Genomic DNA, 16,855 nt, shown 5'->3' with positions numbered 1-16,855 from the left:
CAGCATTTGCGGCCAGAGCGTATAACGTAACAGTATGTCTGATGAGTCACCCGAGATATTAATGCTGGTTGCAATCACCTGGATACGTTATTTTGTATGCTGCCTGTTTCTGTTTCCGTCTGTATTATTGGAATGCTTACATGTGAAATTACACTATGTGACTATATTACAACCGATCAACAATATCTGAAAATAACACGTGCCTTTAACAATAGCATGTCATCTGAAATGTGACTCTTAAAAGCTGTTTAAAACATAAGACTAAATAGCAGTGTCAGCAGAGGGAAAATGGATAACATTTGTTTGGTCCATATCTCTGAGGGGAATTTTTAGCTAGGCACTCCGTCATAAAGGAACTATTCCAAGCAAGTCCATTTTCCCAGAACCCACAATTGGCTGTCAGGGAGGTCAATGTAAAATGAGATTAGATATAATTTGCTTTCTAGGACTACTTTTGATTAATTTCAAGCACTTTCATGTGCTTTTACCTTTATGATGGGATAGCAATAAGAAAGTCTATGCTGAACTCCATCATTCAGTTTTACTGGCTGACAGTACATCTATCAGAATGACATCACATGCATGTCATATGTCACATAAAGAGTGAGCTTTAAATTCATTTGAAATAAATGTGTATTTATTTAACACTATAAAATGCTTTATGTGACTTATCTTTCCATGAGGCCAAGATTAGCCTTAATTCTCCTGTCATTTTTCTTTTTTGCAGGTACTATGAAACTGGAAGTATTAAACCGGGAGTAATTGGAGGATCAAAACCAAAGGTTGCAACACCCAAAGTAGTAGATAAAATAGCAGAATACAAGAGGCAAAACCCCACTATGTTTGCATGGGAAATCAGGGACAGACTATTAGCAGAACGAGTGTGTGACAATGACACAGTGCCCAGTGTCAGCTCCATAAACAGGTAAATGTACAGTGCTCTATTGGTTCTGATTTCTGCAGTGCTATGAAAACAAGCTGTATACAGTGCAACAATACTGTACAAAGACAGTCCTCAAACATTTACAGTACAAGAACAAAATTTATTACTGCTGGGATGAATGGGTACCAAACTGGGAAAATCAGAGAACATTTGGTTAGCTAGAACACAATAGTAGGATCCCATGGATGGAGAAATGGAAATGTGCTGGCTCGGTACTGTCTCCCTCTTCCCCTGCCATACACTTTTTTTCCTGGCATCTTTTGGAAAATTTCCATCGCAGTTTTTGAGCCAAGGTAGTCAAGTAGATCCAGCAGGAAGGGGAAGTATAAATACTTCTTTTATAACTCCCATTCCTTTTAAATACACTTCTTGAGCTTTGGCTCAAAAACTGCAGTGGCAGTATTCCAAAAAGCACCCGAAAAAAATCCTGTGTGGAAACCTAGCCTAAAGATGGTAGTTTAAATGCGGTGTACATCTCCTGCTACAGGATTCCAATACAGGACCACAGTATTAAATGGAATCAGTCATGCCTAAAAATGGCTAGGCTATCCTAATATTGGTTTTGCATTGTATATACGCTTAAAGGGAATCTGTCAGTTGCAGTTCACATTCTAAACTACTGACACTGTACGATAGCTGTTAGGACTAGGAGACACATGGTAACTTTCATACATCTGTCTGTGCTTCCATAACATAGAAAAAAATGCTTTTATTTTCTGGTACAAAGAGCCAAAGAGGAAATTCTATGCCCCAGAAGTGCTGAGGGACGGAACACCTCGTCATTGCTTGATTGACAGTCAGGACTTAACTTCCAGTGCTGTGCATACAAATTGTGCAAAAGTGGCAAATTTGAAAACAGGGCTTGGCTTCCAGCTGACTGTCAACAAGCAGGGACAGGTATGGGAGGGGGTGTAATAAGATGTTCCAGTCATCAGCACTTCAGAGGCTTGGGAACACCTCTTTAACTCTTTGCACCAGAGAATAAAATAATTTTTATTTGTCATGGCAGCACAGACAGATACATGAAAGGTGTCATGTGTCTCCATGTGTCCTAACAGCTATCTAACAGTTTCAACAGTTTGGAAAATGAATAGTATTTGACAGATTTCCTTTGTGGGTGCATACACACACACACACACACACACACACACACACTATCCTGTGCATATTTGATGTGCAGGATTTGAAGCTGAAGATTTCAGTGTAAACTAAAAACTGAACTCAGCTTCAAATCTGCAGCATCAAATATTCCCAGGATACTGTACGTGTGAATATATATAAAGGCATGAACAGATAATTGTTGAATTCAAATCCATTCCTGGCTTTGCATTCAACAATTGCAATTAAAGAGCTGAAAAAAACTACTATTGCTCAAAAACAAAGTACATGCTAATTAATTTAATGGCCGCTGAAATACTGCATGTTTTTTTTCCCTCTCAAATGAGCACCAACAATCGTTACATAATTATTAGAATCTTGAGAAGAAAATAAGAAGAGAGTTCACTCACCGCCTGTAGTGCTCATTTCTTTATTGTAAAAACATAGCAGTAGGAACGAATCGGACGCCATTAGTACTGTTTCACACCGCCATGGTGTTTTGTCTGACAAAACACCATGGTGGTGGGAAACAGTACTGTCGCTCTAGTTTCTAAATGTTGCCGATTTGGTCCTGCTGCTATGTTTTTGCTGCACCTAGCAATAAAGAAATGAACACTACAGTCGGTGAGTGAACTCTCTTCATTCTCTTCTCATCTTGCAAGATTGTTATTGTATACTATAGAGATTGAGTGTCTCCACAGTTTGTCTGTTTTCCCCGGTGTGTGTGGGCTCACCTTAATAGCAAAGTTTCATTTGCTCAAGAGTGTGAAGCAGACTGCTGTGCCTCGCAGCATTGCATAAGAAAATCTGCCAATTTTTACCTGATCTTTAACCGTAAAAATTGCTTACCAAGTTTACAATGTGTGAACATGGCCTCATACTTTCTCTCCCATTATGACCCACACCTGGTTGTGACTTCTTCAGCTGAATCACAAAACCTGATCAAAACTTGAACATATCAAAGTACTCTTGCACAAATGCTAGCTGTGAGGACTAGTGCTCAAGGTTTGTGGCTATGTGCAGGCTGCACTTGAGTTAGTACTTTGAAACATCAGCAAGTTCGGGTGTAACCCACACTTAGTAGTCAATAACAAGTACTAGGCATGGTGACTAACTCCAATGTAAATGCACCCTAAACATGAATAGATTGTGACCAATTAAGTAATATACTTGAATATTGCTCCATGTACTAACAGGAAAGATTGAGTAATTGCCTGCTTTCTTTGATAAGCAGAATGTGACTTCTATATTCTGAGGTTAGTATGGGGCTATTATGGCTGTCAGCAAGCCATTAGTGCTCTATTGCTTATCCAGATCACAAAACATAAATGTAGTTAACTGAGGGCAACACTGTAAAAGTACCACTGTAAAAGTACCACAATGGGATCCAGTTGTGTTGTGGTTTCTTGAACTTGAACTTATTTAGGTAATAATGGGTATATTGCTGTTAACTTTAATTTCCTAATATAAATCAAACTAAAGAAAGATGGGCTCAAAAAGCTTGAACTGTTGTTAGCAAAAGGCTATGTACACTCCTGCTTCTATACACCGGCACACTTAGCTAGGCCAAGAATTTATGTGTTTCAAATTCAGAGAGCGGTAGGGGTTAAGCCTCAGCCATACCATTCTGGCAGTGGGTTATGTTCCCAAGAAGAAAAGGATCAGAGTGTTCAAATCCAATGTGTTATCTAATGTGTATGTATGTTAGAATAAAATTGGGGACATGTGAAAGAAAGCCTCACTCTGGGATATGACTTTAAAGGGGTTTTCTGGCCAAAGACATCTTAGACGGCTTTCACGCCCCCTGGCATAGACATGAATGGAGGGGGCGTGGCGTGACATCACGAAGGGGCATGGTGTTGCGTCATGTCTCCAGTCCCGGAAAGAAAGAGTTTTCCGAGACTGGAGACGCAGCCTCGCATAGAATGCGGATGCTGCACGGAGATGGCGGGGGGTCCCAGCTGCAGGCCCCCACGATCAGACATCTTTTCCCCTATCCTTTGAATAGGGTATAAGATGTCTTTGGCCGGATAACCCCTTTAAAGGGTTTGTTTATTATCTGTTTTCATGAAGATCTGAAAAGGTCTGAAAAGAGTGATGGACCTAAAACAATAGGATTTTTTTTTTAAATTAAAGTGTAACTTCAAAGTGTGGCAGAAGTATACACTTTTGAAATTTTAGCAACTCTGTAGCAGGTATCGGAACGCGCAGAGGACTCATGGCAAATCCATAGCCTGCTTGCATTAGCAATAGGTACTCTTGTACTTACTTTTAACACAAAAAATGTGACAATAACAATTTTTCTAAAACATATTAAAGTATCTAAATATTGTTAAGTTGTTTTATTTGAATATATTTCCATTTTCCATGTAGATGTCTCTGAAACCTTTGTAAATCTTGTATCAACAAACCAACAAAAATATAAGCTATGGACAGACACTAAGCTATTTTGTAATGGCCAACTCCGTTCTACCTAATCACTGAAGTACTTAGTAATTAACACTAGAGGGAGACCTTGCTGGGGACCCTGTTTTCCCATAATAAAAACAAACAAACAAACATCAATAAATATCCACTTTGACTACCTTATCTATATAGTGTCATTTCAACTATAACCTTATCATGGTAGCATTTTGTTTAAATATTGCATATTATTTTCTAAGAATGTTGCTCAATCTAAAGCTATGCATAAAGTCACTAACTTAGCTACACACCACTGGCTCTCAAACCAAATTTCTAGGCTGATTTTCATTGTTTCACTGCATTAAGGATCTAGACATACTCTATGCATAGAATGTTTTTTGAAAAATAAGGCAGGATTTTACACTAAACCAGTAATGCTAAGTGGAACTAACTTCTGAATTGATTATACGGTATTTGCTACCTACTGAGGACTGCAGAAATGCTTTGCACAATTCTTTAGCTACACACCTTACAGGGAAATAAAAACAATTATCATACTGAATACCCTGATGCAAAATGTCCTCAGTCTATAATAACTTGCTTTTAATGGTATCTTTTGAAGGGAGGTACAGATGTTTGAAGTGCACAACATGTAACAGTTTTTATTTTTAACAACAGTCTTAACATAGGGAATTTCCCATTGTGGCTAATACTGTGTTAAGGGGCTATGCTTTCCGTCACTGATTCTCCCTTGGGTACTGACTGCTTTTTGGATGAATTGCTAAGGTCAACAACAGGCTGCGAGCCAGAGTGGCCCAATAAGTTGAAGTTCACAGTCTACAGTATGTGGTTCTTTTAGGCGATAAAGAATGCCTTTGGAAAAAGGGCAGCACACAATGGGACAGGTTTACTAAAACTGCCTTATACTTAGTTTAAAGTTGCACTAGTCAGACTAAACATGCACCAAATTAATCACATACATTTATTTGTCTCTGGCTGTTTCCAGGGATGTGAACACTTCCTGCTTTCCTCTTCTAGCTGTGGTAAATAAAACTCTTAAGGGAATTATATAGTAGACTGCCCAGCTTTAGGACACCCACCGGTTCTAGGCATCTACTGATGAGGTGAAGATCCAACTGGGGTATTCTCTCCTTGGGCTCATTCTCATTAGGCCACTTACAATCACCAGTAACCTCCCTTGGTGCTGACTAGGCCAGATTGGTCTAGAAGTCCCTCTGATACACTGGTTTCTGTGGACTGTCACTGCTCTTTGGACCCTGCTTTCACAGATGTAACCCTACAAAGTTGCTATAATACTAACATAGCACCCAGGCAACCTACTGTCATCAAAGGTGCACTATTTTAAAATGGCTAAAAAGAGCAGCACTCCCACCTCCACTACAAACCAGGGGGGCAGTGACACCACTCTGTATTGTGGTCTGTAATCCTTATGGCAAAGATAAAACGTAGATTTCAACAGTTCTCAAAAGCAAAAAAGTGTGTATACGCAATGCAAATGTTGGGTTTTAAAACTGATGTTTGGATTGTGCTTTAGCAAATATGGTGAAACCTCCCTAAAAGACCACATCTTTAAGAAGGCAACCTTTCATCTAAACTTTATTTATTGTGTTGGAAGTTAAATGTATCGATGACCTGTACATGATGGTTTTTTTCTTAACACTGACAATTTATTGCCCCAACATACTGTACAGAAGATACACCTGAATTGGCTTTTGATTGGAAGCTGCAAAATTTACTACTATATATTTTGACTGTCATAAGAAAGCCATTATGACAATATGCAGACGCCCCCATGTAAATGATTTTGTGATCAGAGATGAATCCAGAGCCCCCTACTGTTACCGGTCAGCAGTGCTAATAATTGTTTTGCCTATAAAATATAATCTACTGTTGGATAAGATTGCTAGTTGTTTTTATAGTCTATTAAGATTTTTTCAGCTCTTCAGATTTCTTTAGGATTATTCTATATACTTAAGCATTCTTATTTCTTTAAAGGGGTACTCCCGTAGAAAACTTTTTTTTAAATCATCTGGTGCCAGAAAATTAAATCGATTTGTAAATTACTTCTATTAAAAAATCTTAATCCTTCCAGTACTTTTTAGGGGCTATATACTACAGAGGAAATGCTTATCTTTTTAGATTTCTCTGATGTCATTACCACAGTGCTCTATGCTGACCTCTGCTGTCCATTTTAGGAACTGTCCAGAGCAGGAGAAAATCCTCATAGCAAACATGTGCTGCTCTAGACAGTTCCTAAAATGGACAGCAGAGGTCAGCAGAGAGCACTGTGCTCGTGACATCAGAGAAATCTAAACATATAAGCATTTCCTCTGTAGTATATAGGCCCTAAAAAGTACTGGAAGGATTAAGATTTTTTAATAGAAGTAATATACAAATCTGTTTAACTTTCTGGCACCAGTTCATTTAAAAAAAAAAAGTTTTCCACAGGAGTACCCCTTTAACTATCTTTCTGGATAGAGTATTTGATTAGTAACAATAAAGCAATAAAACTTAAAAAAAAAAAAAAAAAGGGAAAATTCATAAATAGGGTTGTAACTAGGAGGGGTACAGAGGTAGCTGTTGCAATGGGCCCTGGTGCCTAAGGAGGCCCCAAAGCACATCTGCCCCATAGGAGACCAGTGATATAACTGGGGCCCTGTTGCAGATCTTGCATGTATTTTAGGAATATTTCTATTTAGAAAAAGAATCTAAACATAGGGATGTTGTGTAAATATCACATAAACAAACCAACATTGCCATTTCTTCTAAATCTATTCTGTTATACTGTAAGGCATTGTTTTTATTAACTCATTTGTGGGTCTTGGGTTCAAATCTGACCAAGGACATTTGCATGTTCTTACCATGTTTGTTAGTTAGTTTTGTCCATTTTCCTTCCACAACTGATAGATAATTGTGTTGCTACTTTCCATGTGAAATCTAGATGCCCATATGAAATAAAAAAAAAAACACTATACTCACCTACCCTGAATCTCCCATGGCAACACTTCGGCAGGCTTTACAGGCCAAGTTTGCAGAGATGTGGGAAACCAGAGAAATGTTCCTATGCAAGCTCTAGGAGAGAGATGTATAGTGTAATGCCATTTGTGGATCCATGGGTAATCTGCCCATAATTTTGCAACACTTTGCCTATAAAATATAATCTACTGTTGGATAGGATTACTAGTTGTTTTTATAGTCTATTAAGATTTTTTCAGCTCTTCAGATTTCTTTAGGATTATTCTATATACTTAAGCATTCTTATTTCTTTAAAGGGGTAGATTGTTGTAGATTTCTACTTCCCATTTAATGCCATAGGGAAAATTTTGAAAAATAGAATAATTCACACAAGAAATTAATGTTCACTTTATTTAAATTTCTGAATGGATCTAGATGAAACCTAATCCTCTTTTCTGCTACTGTATTCTACGGCAGATTTTCTGTTATGTGTGAACATAGCCTAAGACATTTTGTTATTTTTTGACATTGCTGCAAATCTTTAATTTAAATCTTTTCATCTGAATGCAGGATCATCCGAACAAAAGTTCAGCAGCCCACAAACCAGCAAGTCCCACCTTCAAACCATAGTATAGGTAAGAAACTTGTTGTAATACTTCAAAGGAAAAGCTTTAATGATTGATATGGATAGATCAACTTCTATAAAATATTGCTGCACACCCATTCTTCAGAAATCAAACTCCTTTGTCATCCTCCAGGGGCTGAACATGGTAAATTAATTTTATAAATACTGTTAAAGGGTTTTGTGTTTTACTGATTATTATGATAAATAGATTTTACCCTGGGACAGAAAATTGAAATCTACACCAAAAACGCTAACGGGGGACCATGGTATGTTGGATAATTAAAGTAATAAATCAAAAAATAGATACTTATTCATTACATTTTATGCATCATTAGCCTGTAACTAGTTTAAATACGCTTCTCTCCCCTCGCCATCATTTATTCATTCTTTATGCAGTTACACTCTTGAGTAGAGAGGTGGGAAAAGTTTTGTAACATTTTTAAGATGAAATGGTTGTTAGCATTATGTATGTGAGGAGATAATTGATGTACTAACTTCAGGGTGAACATTAGATAGTTAATACCCAAGTTGTCAACAGTCATGTTAAAGATGATGAGAAAATAAAGCCGCAAAGCGAGTAGACATTACAATGCATTGAAATTAAACTTCTATTAGAAATGTATGTTAAACAACTTAAAGTGGTACTCCGCTCCTAGACATCTTATCCCCTATCCAAAGGATAGGGGATAAGATGTCAGATCGCCGGGGTCCTGCTGCTGGGGAGCCCCGGGATCGCCTCTGCGGCTTCGCCCCTCGTGACGTCACGGCCTGCCCCCCCTTAATACAAGTCTATGGGAGGGAAGTGGCGGTCGTCAGGCCCCCGCCATAGACTTGCATTAAGGGGACGGGCCGTGATATCACGAGGGGCGGAGCCATGCTGCTCCATCCCCTGTATTGCCCGTCATAATGCACAGAGCGAATTCGCTCTGTGCAGTAATGATAGCACAGTGCCGCAGCGGGGATCCCGGGGGACCGCAGCGATCTGACATCTTATCCCCTATCCTTTGGATAGGGGATAAGATGTCTAGGGGCGGAGTACCCCTTTAAGGTTATGAGCGCACACAGTATTTTAAACCAAAATCAGAAGTTGCTTCAAGACACCGTTGCTTCAAGTGCAAACCTTTCCATTATAATTTTTCTATGTGTCAGTTTTACTTCTGCTTTTGGAAAAAACACTTACCAAAATGAAACTGAAGAAACTGTCAAGAAACTTTGACAAGAGTTGAGAGATTTACCCAAGAAACAAAAGGAAAAGTGTTTTATTCATAAAATTTCAACTCAACAGGGATAGCCAGTTACTGACAATAAGGATATAGCCTTTGAATTCCATCGGTTTTACTTGGATATCTGTTATTTGAATACCACAACCACACCTACCCCCACTTCAACTATATCCTCTTTGATTGAGGCTTTTCTGTCCTTCTTGACTCTTTAAAAACTCACTTCTGCTAACAGGGATGCCCTAAGCTTGCCATTCACATTACAGGAACTAAAGGAAGTCTTGGTTACAATACCTAATGGTAAAATCCCAGGCCCTGATGGGCTTCTTATTTTATACTACAAAAACGTTTTCTGACATTCTTCTTTGGCATTTTCTTAAAACATGTAATCATTCGCTTCTGGGTGATCATGTACCTAAGCAGATGTTATAGGTGTAACTCATCATTCTCCCCAAAGAGAGTAAATACCTCAAAAATGTAGTAGTTACAGACCTTTATCATTGCTGACATTAAATGTTGGGAAAAATTATTAATATTGTGGGTGTATTGACTAGCTTTGTTTATGGAAGGGAAAAGAAAATTGTTGTTACCTAAAAGGGGAACTCCAGCGGAAAAATGGTGCCATAAAGTTAAACAGATTTGTATATTACTTCTATTAAAAAATCTTAATCCTTCCAGTACTTTTCAACTGCTGTATACTACAGATATACTTCAGAGAAATTTGTGAAGTTCTTTCCAGTCTGACAACAGTGCTCTCTGCTGTCACCTCTGTCCATGTCACGAACTGTCCAGAGAAGGAGAGGTTTACTATGGGGATATGCTTCTAATCTGAACAGTTCCTGACACTGACAGAGGTGTCAGCAGAGAGCCCTATTGTCAGACTGAAAAGAACTTCACAAATGTATCTGTATTATACAGCAGCTAATAAGTACTGGAAGGCTTCAGATTTTGAAATAGAAGTAATTTACAAATCTTTTTAACTTTCTGGCACCAGTTGATTTGAAAACATTTGTTTTCCACTTGTTTCCACCGGAGTTCCCTTTAACCTGCCCACTTGGCTCGGTTCTTATTATGCTAGACTATATAACCATGTGTAAGCCCAGTGTAATGATTGCTTATTTTTAGATTGTAACATCAATGCTTACTTTTGGCTTGCAAACCTAACATGACTACGTCTTTGTATTTTATTGAAGAAAATATTTATCTAAACAGATTTCCAAAAAAGGGACGCTCAAAATAAGTCTCAAAATTCTGTATGTGCATATAACCTAAGGCTGGGTTTAAACAGTGTATTTTCAGGCCTATTTTATTGTAAAAAAAATGCATCCATAAAATCATCTAAAAAAAGGGGACACATTTTTATCTATCCACCTACATAAGCGACATGTGACTTATTCACGCAGATGGAAAAGATTTGTAATTTTTTTTATATACTGTGTGCACAGACAACCACTTTCCCATGAAATACTAATGAAAATAAACAGTATAAACCTAGCCTAGGGAAGTTTGGGTCACATAGATAAAACCAGTAAGAACAATTGATTAAAACAATGAAATCAGCTTAGATCCAATGCACAAAAATACTAAAAGAAAAAAAAACATACTGTAAAAAATACATTAGTGTGCACATGTATCTATTCCCCTTAGTGGTTTGTGAGCTGAAAATGAACGTACCCCCTCATACCCTTTAAATAACTATGCAGCTTTCCTTTCTAGCTTAGAGATCTGGATGATGCTGCTGTAGTAGTGAAGGGAAATTTAATGTACATTCTCACGTTTCATTCTTTTTTGTGTGCGGTATCTATGGGGCTTTGTTAACGTTAGGTCAGAGATCCAGAGATCAGACTTGGGTTACTGCTAATGCAATTTTCTAACATGTGTTTAATTATAAAACCAAAGCATCATAGTAGTAATTCCTTCCATTCTGGGTGCTTCTTTAAAGTGGTCCCACACTCACATTAAATTGGCTTACAAGCAATGAACTCCTAAATTGCTTACAATATGTCATTATTCCCTTAGTGCATTACCCTAGTGACTATGACTATGTGGAAGTGACCAGTGGAATGCCTGCTCATATGTATATAATACCAGAGTTATTGCCTTGCTGGAAGTTCTATTTATAATTGCTGCATAGCATGTATTAGACTTTGTATTAGGCATGTATGAGGAAGCGGACAGTATTTATTGATATGTAAACTGTTGCTTTAAACAAATCTGTTTTAAAACGGTTTACTGAGGCAAAAGAATGAATGCAAGATCGGGCAGCTTGGCCCAGATATTCTCTTAACTTTACACCTCTTTATAGATGCAAATTGATGATCACACATCAGTACAATGCAGTCTTGTCTCTGTAATCCTTCTTAAAAGGGTTTCCCCAAAAGGATGGAGGATTTATACCTTCATCCTATTTAACATTCTGTGTTGTGCCAAAGACTTATTTGCTGCTCCCTTTGGAGACGTACCAGGGTCAGCAATGAAGAGTTTTATACAAAGGGTTCACTGAAGCAATACTTTAGTTAGTTATCCCTCCGACTCAAAGATCTGCACACAAGAGGAAAATAGCATTTGTTGCTACTTTCTAAATTCCACCTGCTAGCTTTCCATATAGTGTTTACTGATTGAAGATCTTTTCTATTTCCAACACCAACCTGTAATACATCCATTTGTGGAGCCTTTCAGGCACAGGCTCATAATAGTACACCGCTTGAGATAAATCTTTGTAGGTGTACAGTGTTTTATTTATGAATACATTCCAATCTTGTATACTAGTCTCTGAAATAATCATAAGAGATGAAGCATTTATGATGGCTATACATTGGGCTATGGGTTGCTACACTGAAACATAAGATTGGTAAATTGAGCTTTATGAATTAAAAAAAGTTAAAGTGGAACCAAACCCATTGTTATTTAGAGACACATGGAGCATATATTAGGTGTGTTTTAATTTAAATGTAATGTATAGCTTGTACGGCAGACATGTTAACATATGGTCTCTAATAAAGGGGTTATTCATTTTATAATGAAGATTTTCATTTAAATGAAGAATGTACTTTTTTTTTGCATCAATTATGCTCTGTTCACAGTATATTTTATGATTGTGGATCGGCTCTCTAAAACATCCCAGCATAACATATAGTACTTTCGAAGCAGTTATGTACCAGGTACAGTATGTGATAAAATATCATATATGGTTTTAAGTCAACTAATAAAAAAATCTCTAAAATCACCTATAATAGAGAAAACATAAAAACAAAATTAAATATATGGGTTTTTGGCAAATGTTTATAGTCATAATATCCTCATTAACATCATTATAGTATCAGATAAACAAGCATGTCCTTACAACCAAATTCTCTTAAACTGGTACTAATATATAATTATATAATAAATAATATACAATATATAATTATATAATAAATAATATATAAATAATATATGTGTCTGTGCATGTGGGGATATAAGGTCTATAAACAATTTTGAAAAAATTGATTTTAAAGGGGTACTCCGGTGGAAAACTTTTTTTTTTTAATCAACTGGTGCCAGAAAGTTAAACAGTTTTGTAAACTACTTCTATTAAAAAAATCTTAATCCTTCCAGTACTTATTAGCTGCTGAATACTGCAGAGGAAATTCTTTTCTTTTTGGAACACAGAGCTCTCTGCTGACATCATGACCACAGTGCTCTCTGCTGACATCTCTGTCCATTTTAGGAACTGACCAGAGCAGCATATGTTTTCTATGGGGATTTTCTCCTACTCTGGAAAGTTCTTAAAATGGGCTGAGGTATCACAGAGAACACTGTGTTCCAAAATGGACAGAGGTGTCAGCAGAGAGCTCTGTATTCCAAACAGAAAATAATTTTCTCTAGAAGGATTAAGATTTTTTAATAGAAGTAATTTACAAATCTGTTTAACTTTCTGGCACCAGTTGATAAAAAAAAAAAAAAAAAAAAAAGTTTTCCACCGGAATACCTATTTAAACATTTATTTTAGGTTTAATCTGTTATATTTGATTATCAATATTATTTGTTGATGATTAAAAAACATATAAGACATTTTATCACCTATAACTACCCAGTAAGTACTATATTTTGTTATTAAAGAGTTAAAGAGTTAATCTACAATCATAAACTATACTATACACTATTAGGTGTAAAAAAGTAATAGGTGAAAGGTAAAGAGGTGAGCTGCTCATATTTTGCTTATTTATTTTTCCCAGTAAGTTCTGTTTACATCATATTTTGGCTATTCTGCTATTTTTTTCAAACAATAATGGATCCATAATTTTTTAATGGGATGTCCACATGGTTAAACGTATCTGATTGTGTCCTTTCAAAAAATATTGTTCCTGACAAATCCATTCCAGTCTATGGCAATGTGATGCTGCAGGATAGGCATTTTATTGTATCCTGTTGATCCATCCTAAAAAGGGAACTAAATAAAAGATGAGTTTAAAAATGTGTTTATAGAAACAAAACAAAACAGATAGTTAATCTTAAAAAAAACTCCTGTAAAAAAGGTCTTTCTTAATGTTAAAAAATGACATTTCAACAGGATGTAAAATCATGATGTGAACCTAGCCTTATTTATGTGTTTAAGATCTCTTTATCCTTCAACCTATCCTGATCATTTGATTCTCACATAGCTGCTCAGATAACACTGTCATCCATCTGTGTATCACATGGCCACAGCAGATTTTCATTCCCTGAAGAAAAAACAAAACAATAACGTTTTTCATTTACTGACTAATTGGATGAATTCATCTAGAAAATAATAATAAGTTGAAAACCTTACATTTTATTTGTTGAAGCAACAACACTATAAAAGGGTATTCCGGTGCTAGCATAAAATATGAAAAAAAAGCCATACTTACCTAACTTCCATCTCCTCTGGTTCTCCACAGTTCCCTTTTGGTTTCATCCAGTCCCCCAATCTCATGATTTCTTCCTGCTTCCAGGAGGAGTGCTCAGTGCAGTACCTGCCAGCTCAGCCTATCACTGAGCTAGCAGGTCCTGTACCAGTCTTCTTGGACGCAGGAAGAAGACAGGAGATTGGGGGACCAAACAAAGCAGAATCAGAGCTGCAGGGACCAGCGGGGATGGAGTTTTGGTAAATATGTTTTTTTCACTATTTTTTTTTATAGGTCATAGCACCATATACATTTTTTACGCCAGTGCCCCTTTGGAATACCCCTTTAAGTAATAAACAATAGTTTTGCACACATGTATGCAATGCAGCAGTTATTTTTTCCCCTCTTACATATTTTATCCTTATTGCAGCTTCAACCGGTTCAGTGACTCAGGTCTCCTCTGTAAGCACAGACTCAGCAGGTTCTTCTTATTCTATCAGTGGAATTCTGGGAATTACGTCATCCAATGCAGAAAGCAACAAACGCAAGAGAGATGAAGGTAATAAATTATACCATACTTAAAAAAAATAAAGCAGCAGCGACATAGGAAATATCATGTAGTAGACAAAATGTAAATCTATTTAAGTTTTTTTTATTTCAGACTTTTTTTTATGGCTGAAAGTTATAAATGGTATTTTTGGTGGTTCTTATTTTAGTAGTTGACATTGACCGGCATTAATCACAGAACCAGGAATTCTTTAAAGGATTTCCCAGTTAGTCAGCAGCATCAGATGATGAGATCACCACCAATCGTGAGAATAGGTTCCTGTAGTTCCTATCATTCATAGAGATGAGTCACAGAAACTGATGACTAAACTGTAACATGAGAATCGGCCTTTTGGGATCTGTGTTTTATGACCTCTAGTGACATGTCATAAACCACTTTTTTTGGAAAAGCACATATATATCAGATATTTATAGATATTATTTAAAAATGAGATTTTCGGCAACATGGTCACACAATGGTTAGCATTGCTACCTTGCAGTGCTGAGGTCTTGGCTTTGATTCTGTCCCATTGCAAACAAGAATTGATGAGTAAGTAGAGGTGCCCAATCACCTTTAATAGCTGTTAGCTGAACATTTGTTTGGCCTATAGCTGTATCTTCCATTCACCTCGCTTACATCAAGTGTTTTGAGTGGGGAGATGGGAGGTAAGCTTCTGCCAGACTAGGTGACAGTGCTATCTCCCCAAAAATAAAAGGGTCAGACGCTTTAAAGCCAGCATGCCCGATCCTTCTTACACCCAACATCATCTGTCTGGAGGCCTTCATTAGGGATGGACAACTTTTTACCATTGTGTATGTGTGCCTTAAGTGATAACAACCTTGCTTTAGAGTATGTTGCAGCTATATGATCAATGGTAATCAATACAATAAAAGAAACCTTTCTTAAAGGGGTCATCCAGCGCCAGCATGTATTTTTTTTTTTATAATACAGTTCTTCATTCTTACTATATCCTGTGTGGGCTTCAGATCTGATCTTCTGCTTGCAAGGGACCCTGGAGACTCTTATTCTGTTGCCTCCAATTAGCCTGTCTTTCGTCTCTCGGTGCTGTTTGCGCTTTATGTTTTTACTACAATCCTTGACATCCCATGTGACGATTTCCCCACTCCAGTTAATTCATACTCCTATTATATTCCCATAGTAAACGCCCTAATACAGCCGAGCCCCTAATAGTGGCAGAGCAGGCTTACATGATCAGAGAGTGGAAGAGGTTGGTGGAGTGGAGTCCAGGCCCGGGTACAGTTTCATTTAAATACAGAATAGCTGGGCAGTGCTGAGACTGAGCCCAGGCTCAGTGTCATAGGAATATTGGTAAGCTGGTCAAAGCTGAGTCTGACTTGGGAGTTCCTCATTACTGTCCAAGTGACATCTTGGTCCTAAAATGGCCACTGAAGCTGCAAAAGAGCAAGCCTAAGCATCATCAATCCTATGAACTACTCAACTTCCTGGCAGCAGATTGAGAGTAGAAAAGGCCCTGCAGCTTCTGGATAGGTAATAAGAGTATATTATTTTTACTTTGGGAGCTATTGATTATTTCTTTGGATAGCCCCTTTAAACTGTTCAAACAATATAGAAAAATGTAATGGTTGCTATTGCCAATTTCTGCAAAGATTAGATTGGTTTTGGTTAAAGGGGCACTCCACTGGAAAACATTTTCTTTTAAATCAACTGGTGCCAGAAAGTTAAACAGATTTGTAAATTACTTCTATTTAAAAATCTTAATCCTCCCAGTACTTATCAGCTGCTGTATGCTCCAAAGGAAGTTCTTTTCTTTTTGAATTTCCTTTCTGTCTTACCACAGTGCTCTCTGCTGACACCACTGTCCATTTTAGGAATTGTCCAGAGTAGGAGAAAATCCCAATAGCGAAACTCCCTCTCTGTACAGTTCCTGGCATGAACAGAGGTGTCAGCAGAGAGCACTGTGGTCAGACAGGAAGGAAAGAAACTCAAAAAGAAAAGAACTTCCTCTGTAGTATACAGCAGCTGATAAGTACTGGAAGGATTAAGATTTTTTAATAGTAATTTACAAATCTGTTTAACTTTCTGCCATCATTTAATTTAAAAGAAAATGTTTTCCAGTGGAGTACCCCTTTAAGTGTCCCTCAATGTACTCTACCATAGTAAATGAAGCAATCTTATTGTCACAGATGAAGTGAATATACAAGAGTTGATCCATGA

General features: G+C 37.2%; 1 protein-coding gene across 6 annotated transcripts in view; it reads left to right on the top strand.

Annotated features, from left to right (window-relative positions):
• PAX5 (paired box 5) overlaps positions 1–16,855 on the top strand; it is a 324,504-nt gene that overhangs the window by 91,177 nt on the left and 216,472 nt on the right. For all 6 annotated transcript variants that reach the window (XM_056518288.1, XM_056518291.1, XM_056518287.1 and 3 more), the window contains exons 3-5: positions 728–925; positions 7,991–8,055; positions 14,543–14,671. In XM_056518288.1, the coding sequence (XP_056374263.1) occupies positions 728–925; positions 7,991–8,055; positions 14,543–14,671 (392 nt within the window). The remainder of the gene's footprint in view (positions 1–727; positions 926–7,990; positions 8,056–14,542; positions 14,672–16,855) is intronic.

Source organism: Hyla sarda, chromosome 1 (assembly GCF_029499605.1).
Source record: "Hyla sarda isolate aHylSar1 chromosome 1, aHylSar1.hap1, whole genome shotgun sequence".
NCBI lineage: Eukaryota > Metazoa > Chordata > Amphibia > Anura > Hylidae > Hyla > Hyla sarda.
Note: the sequence above shows the minus strand (reverse complement) of the source record. Positions and strands in the feature narration are given on the sequence as shown.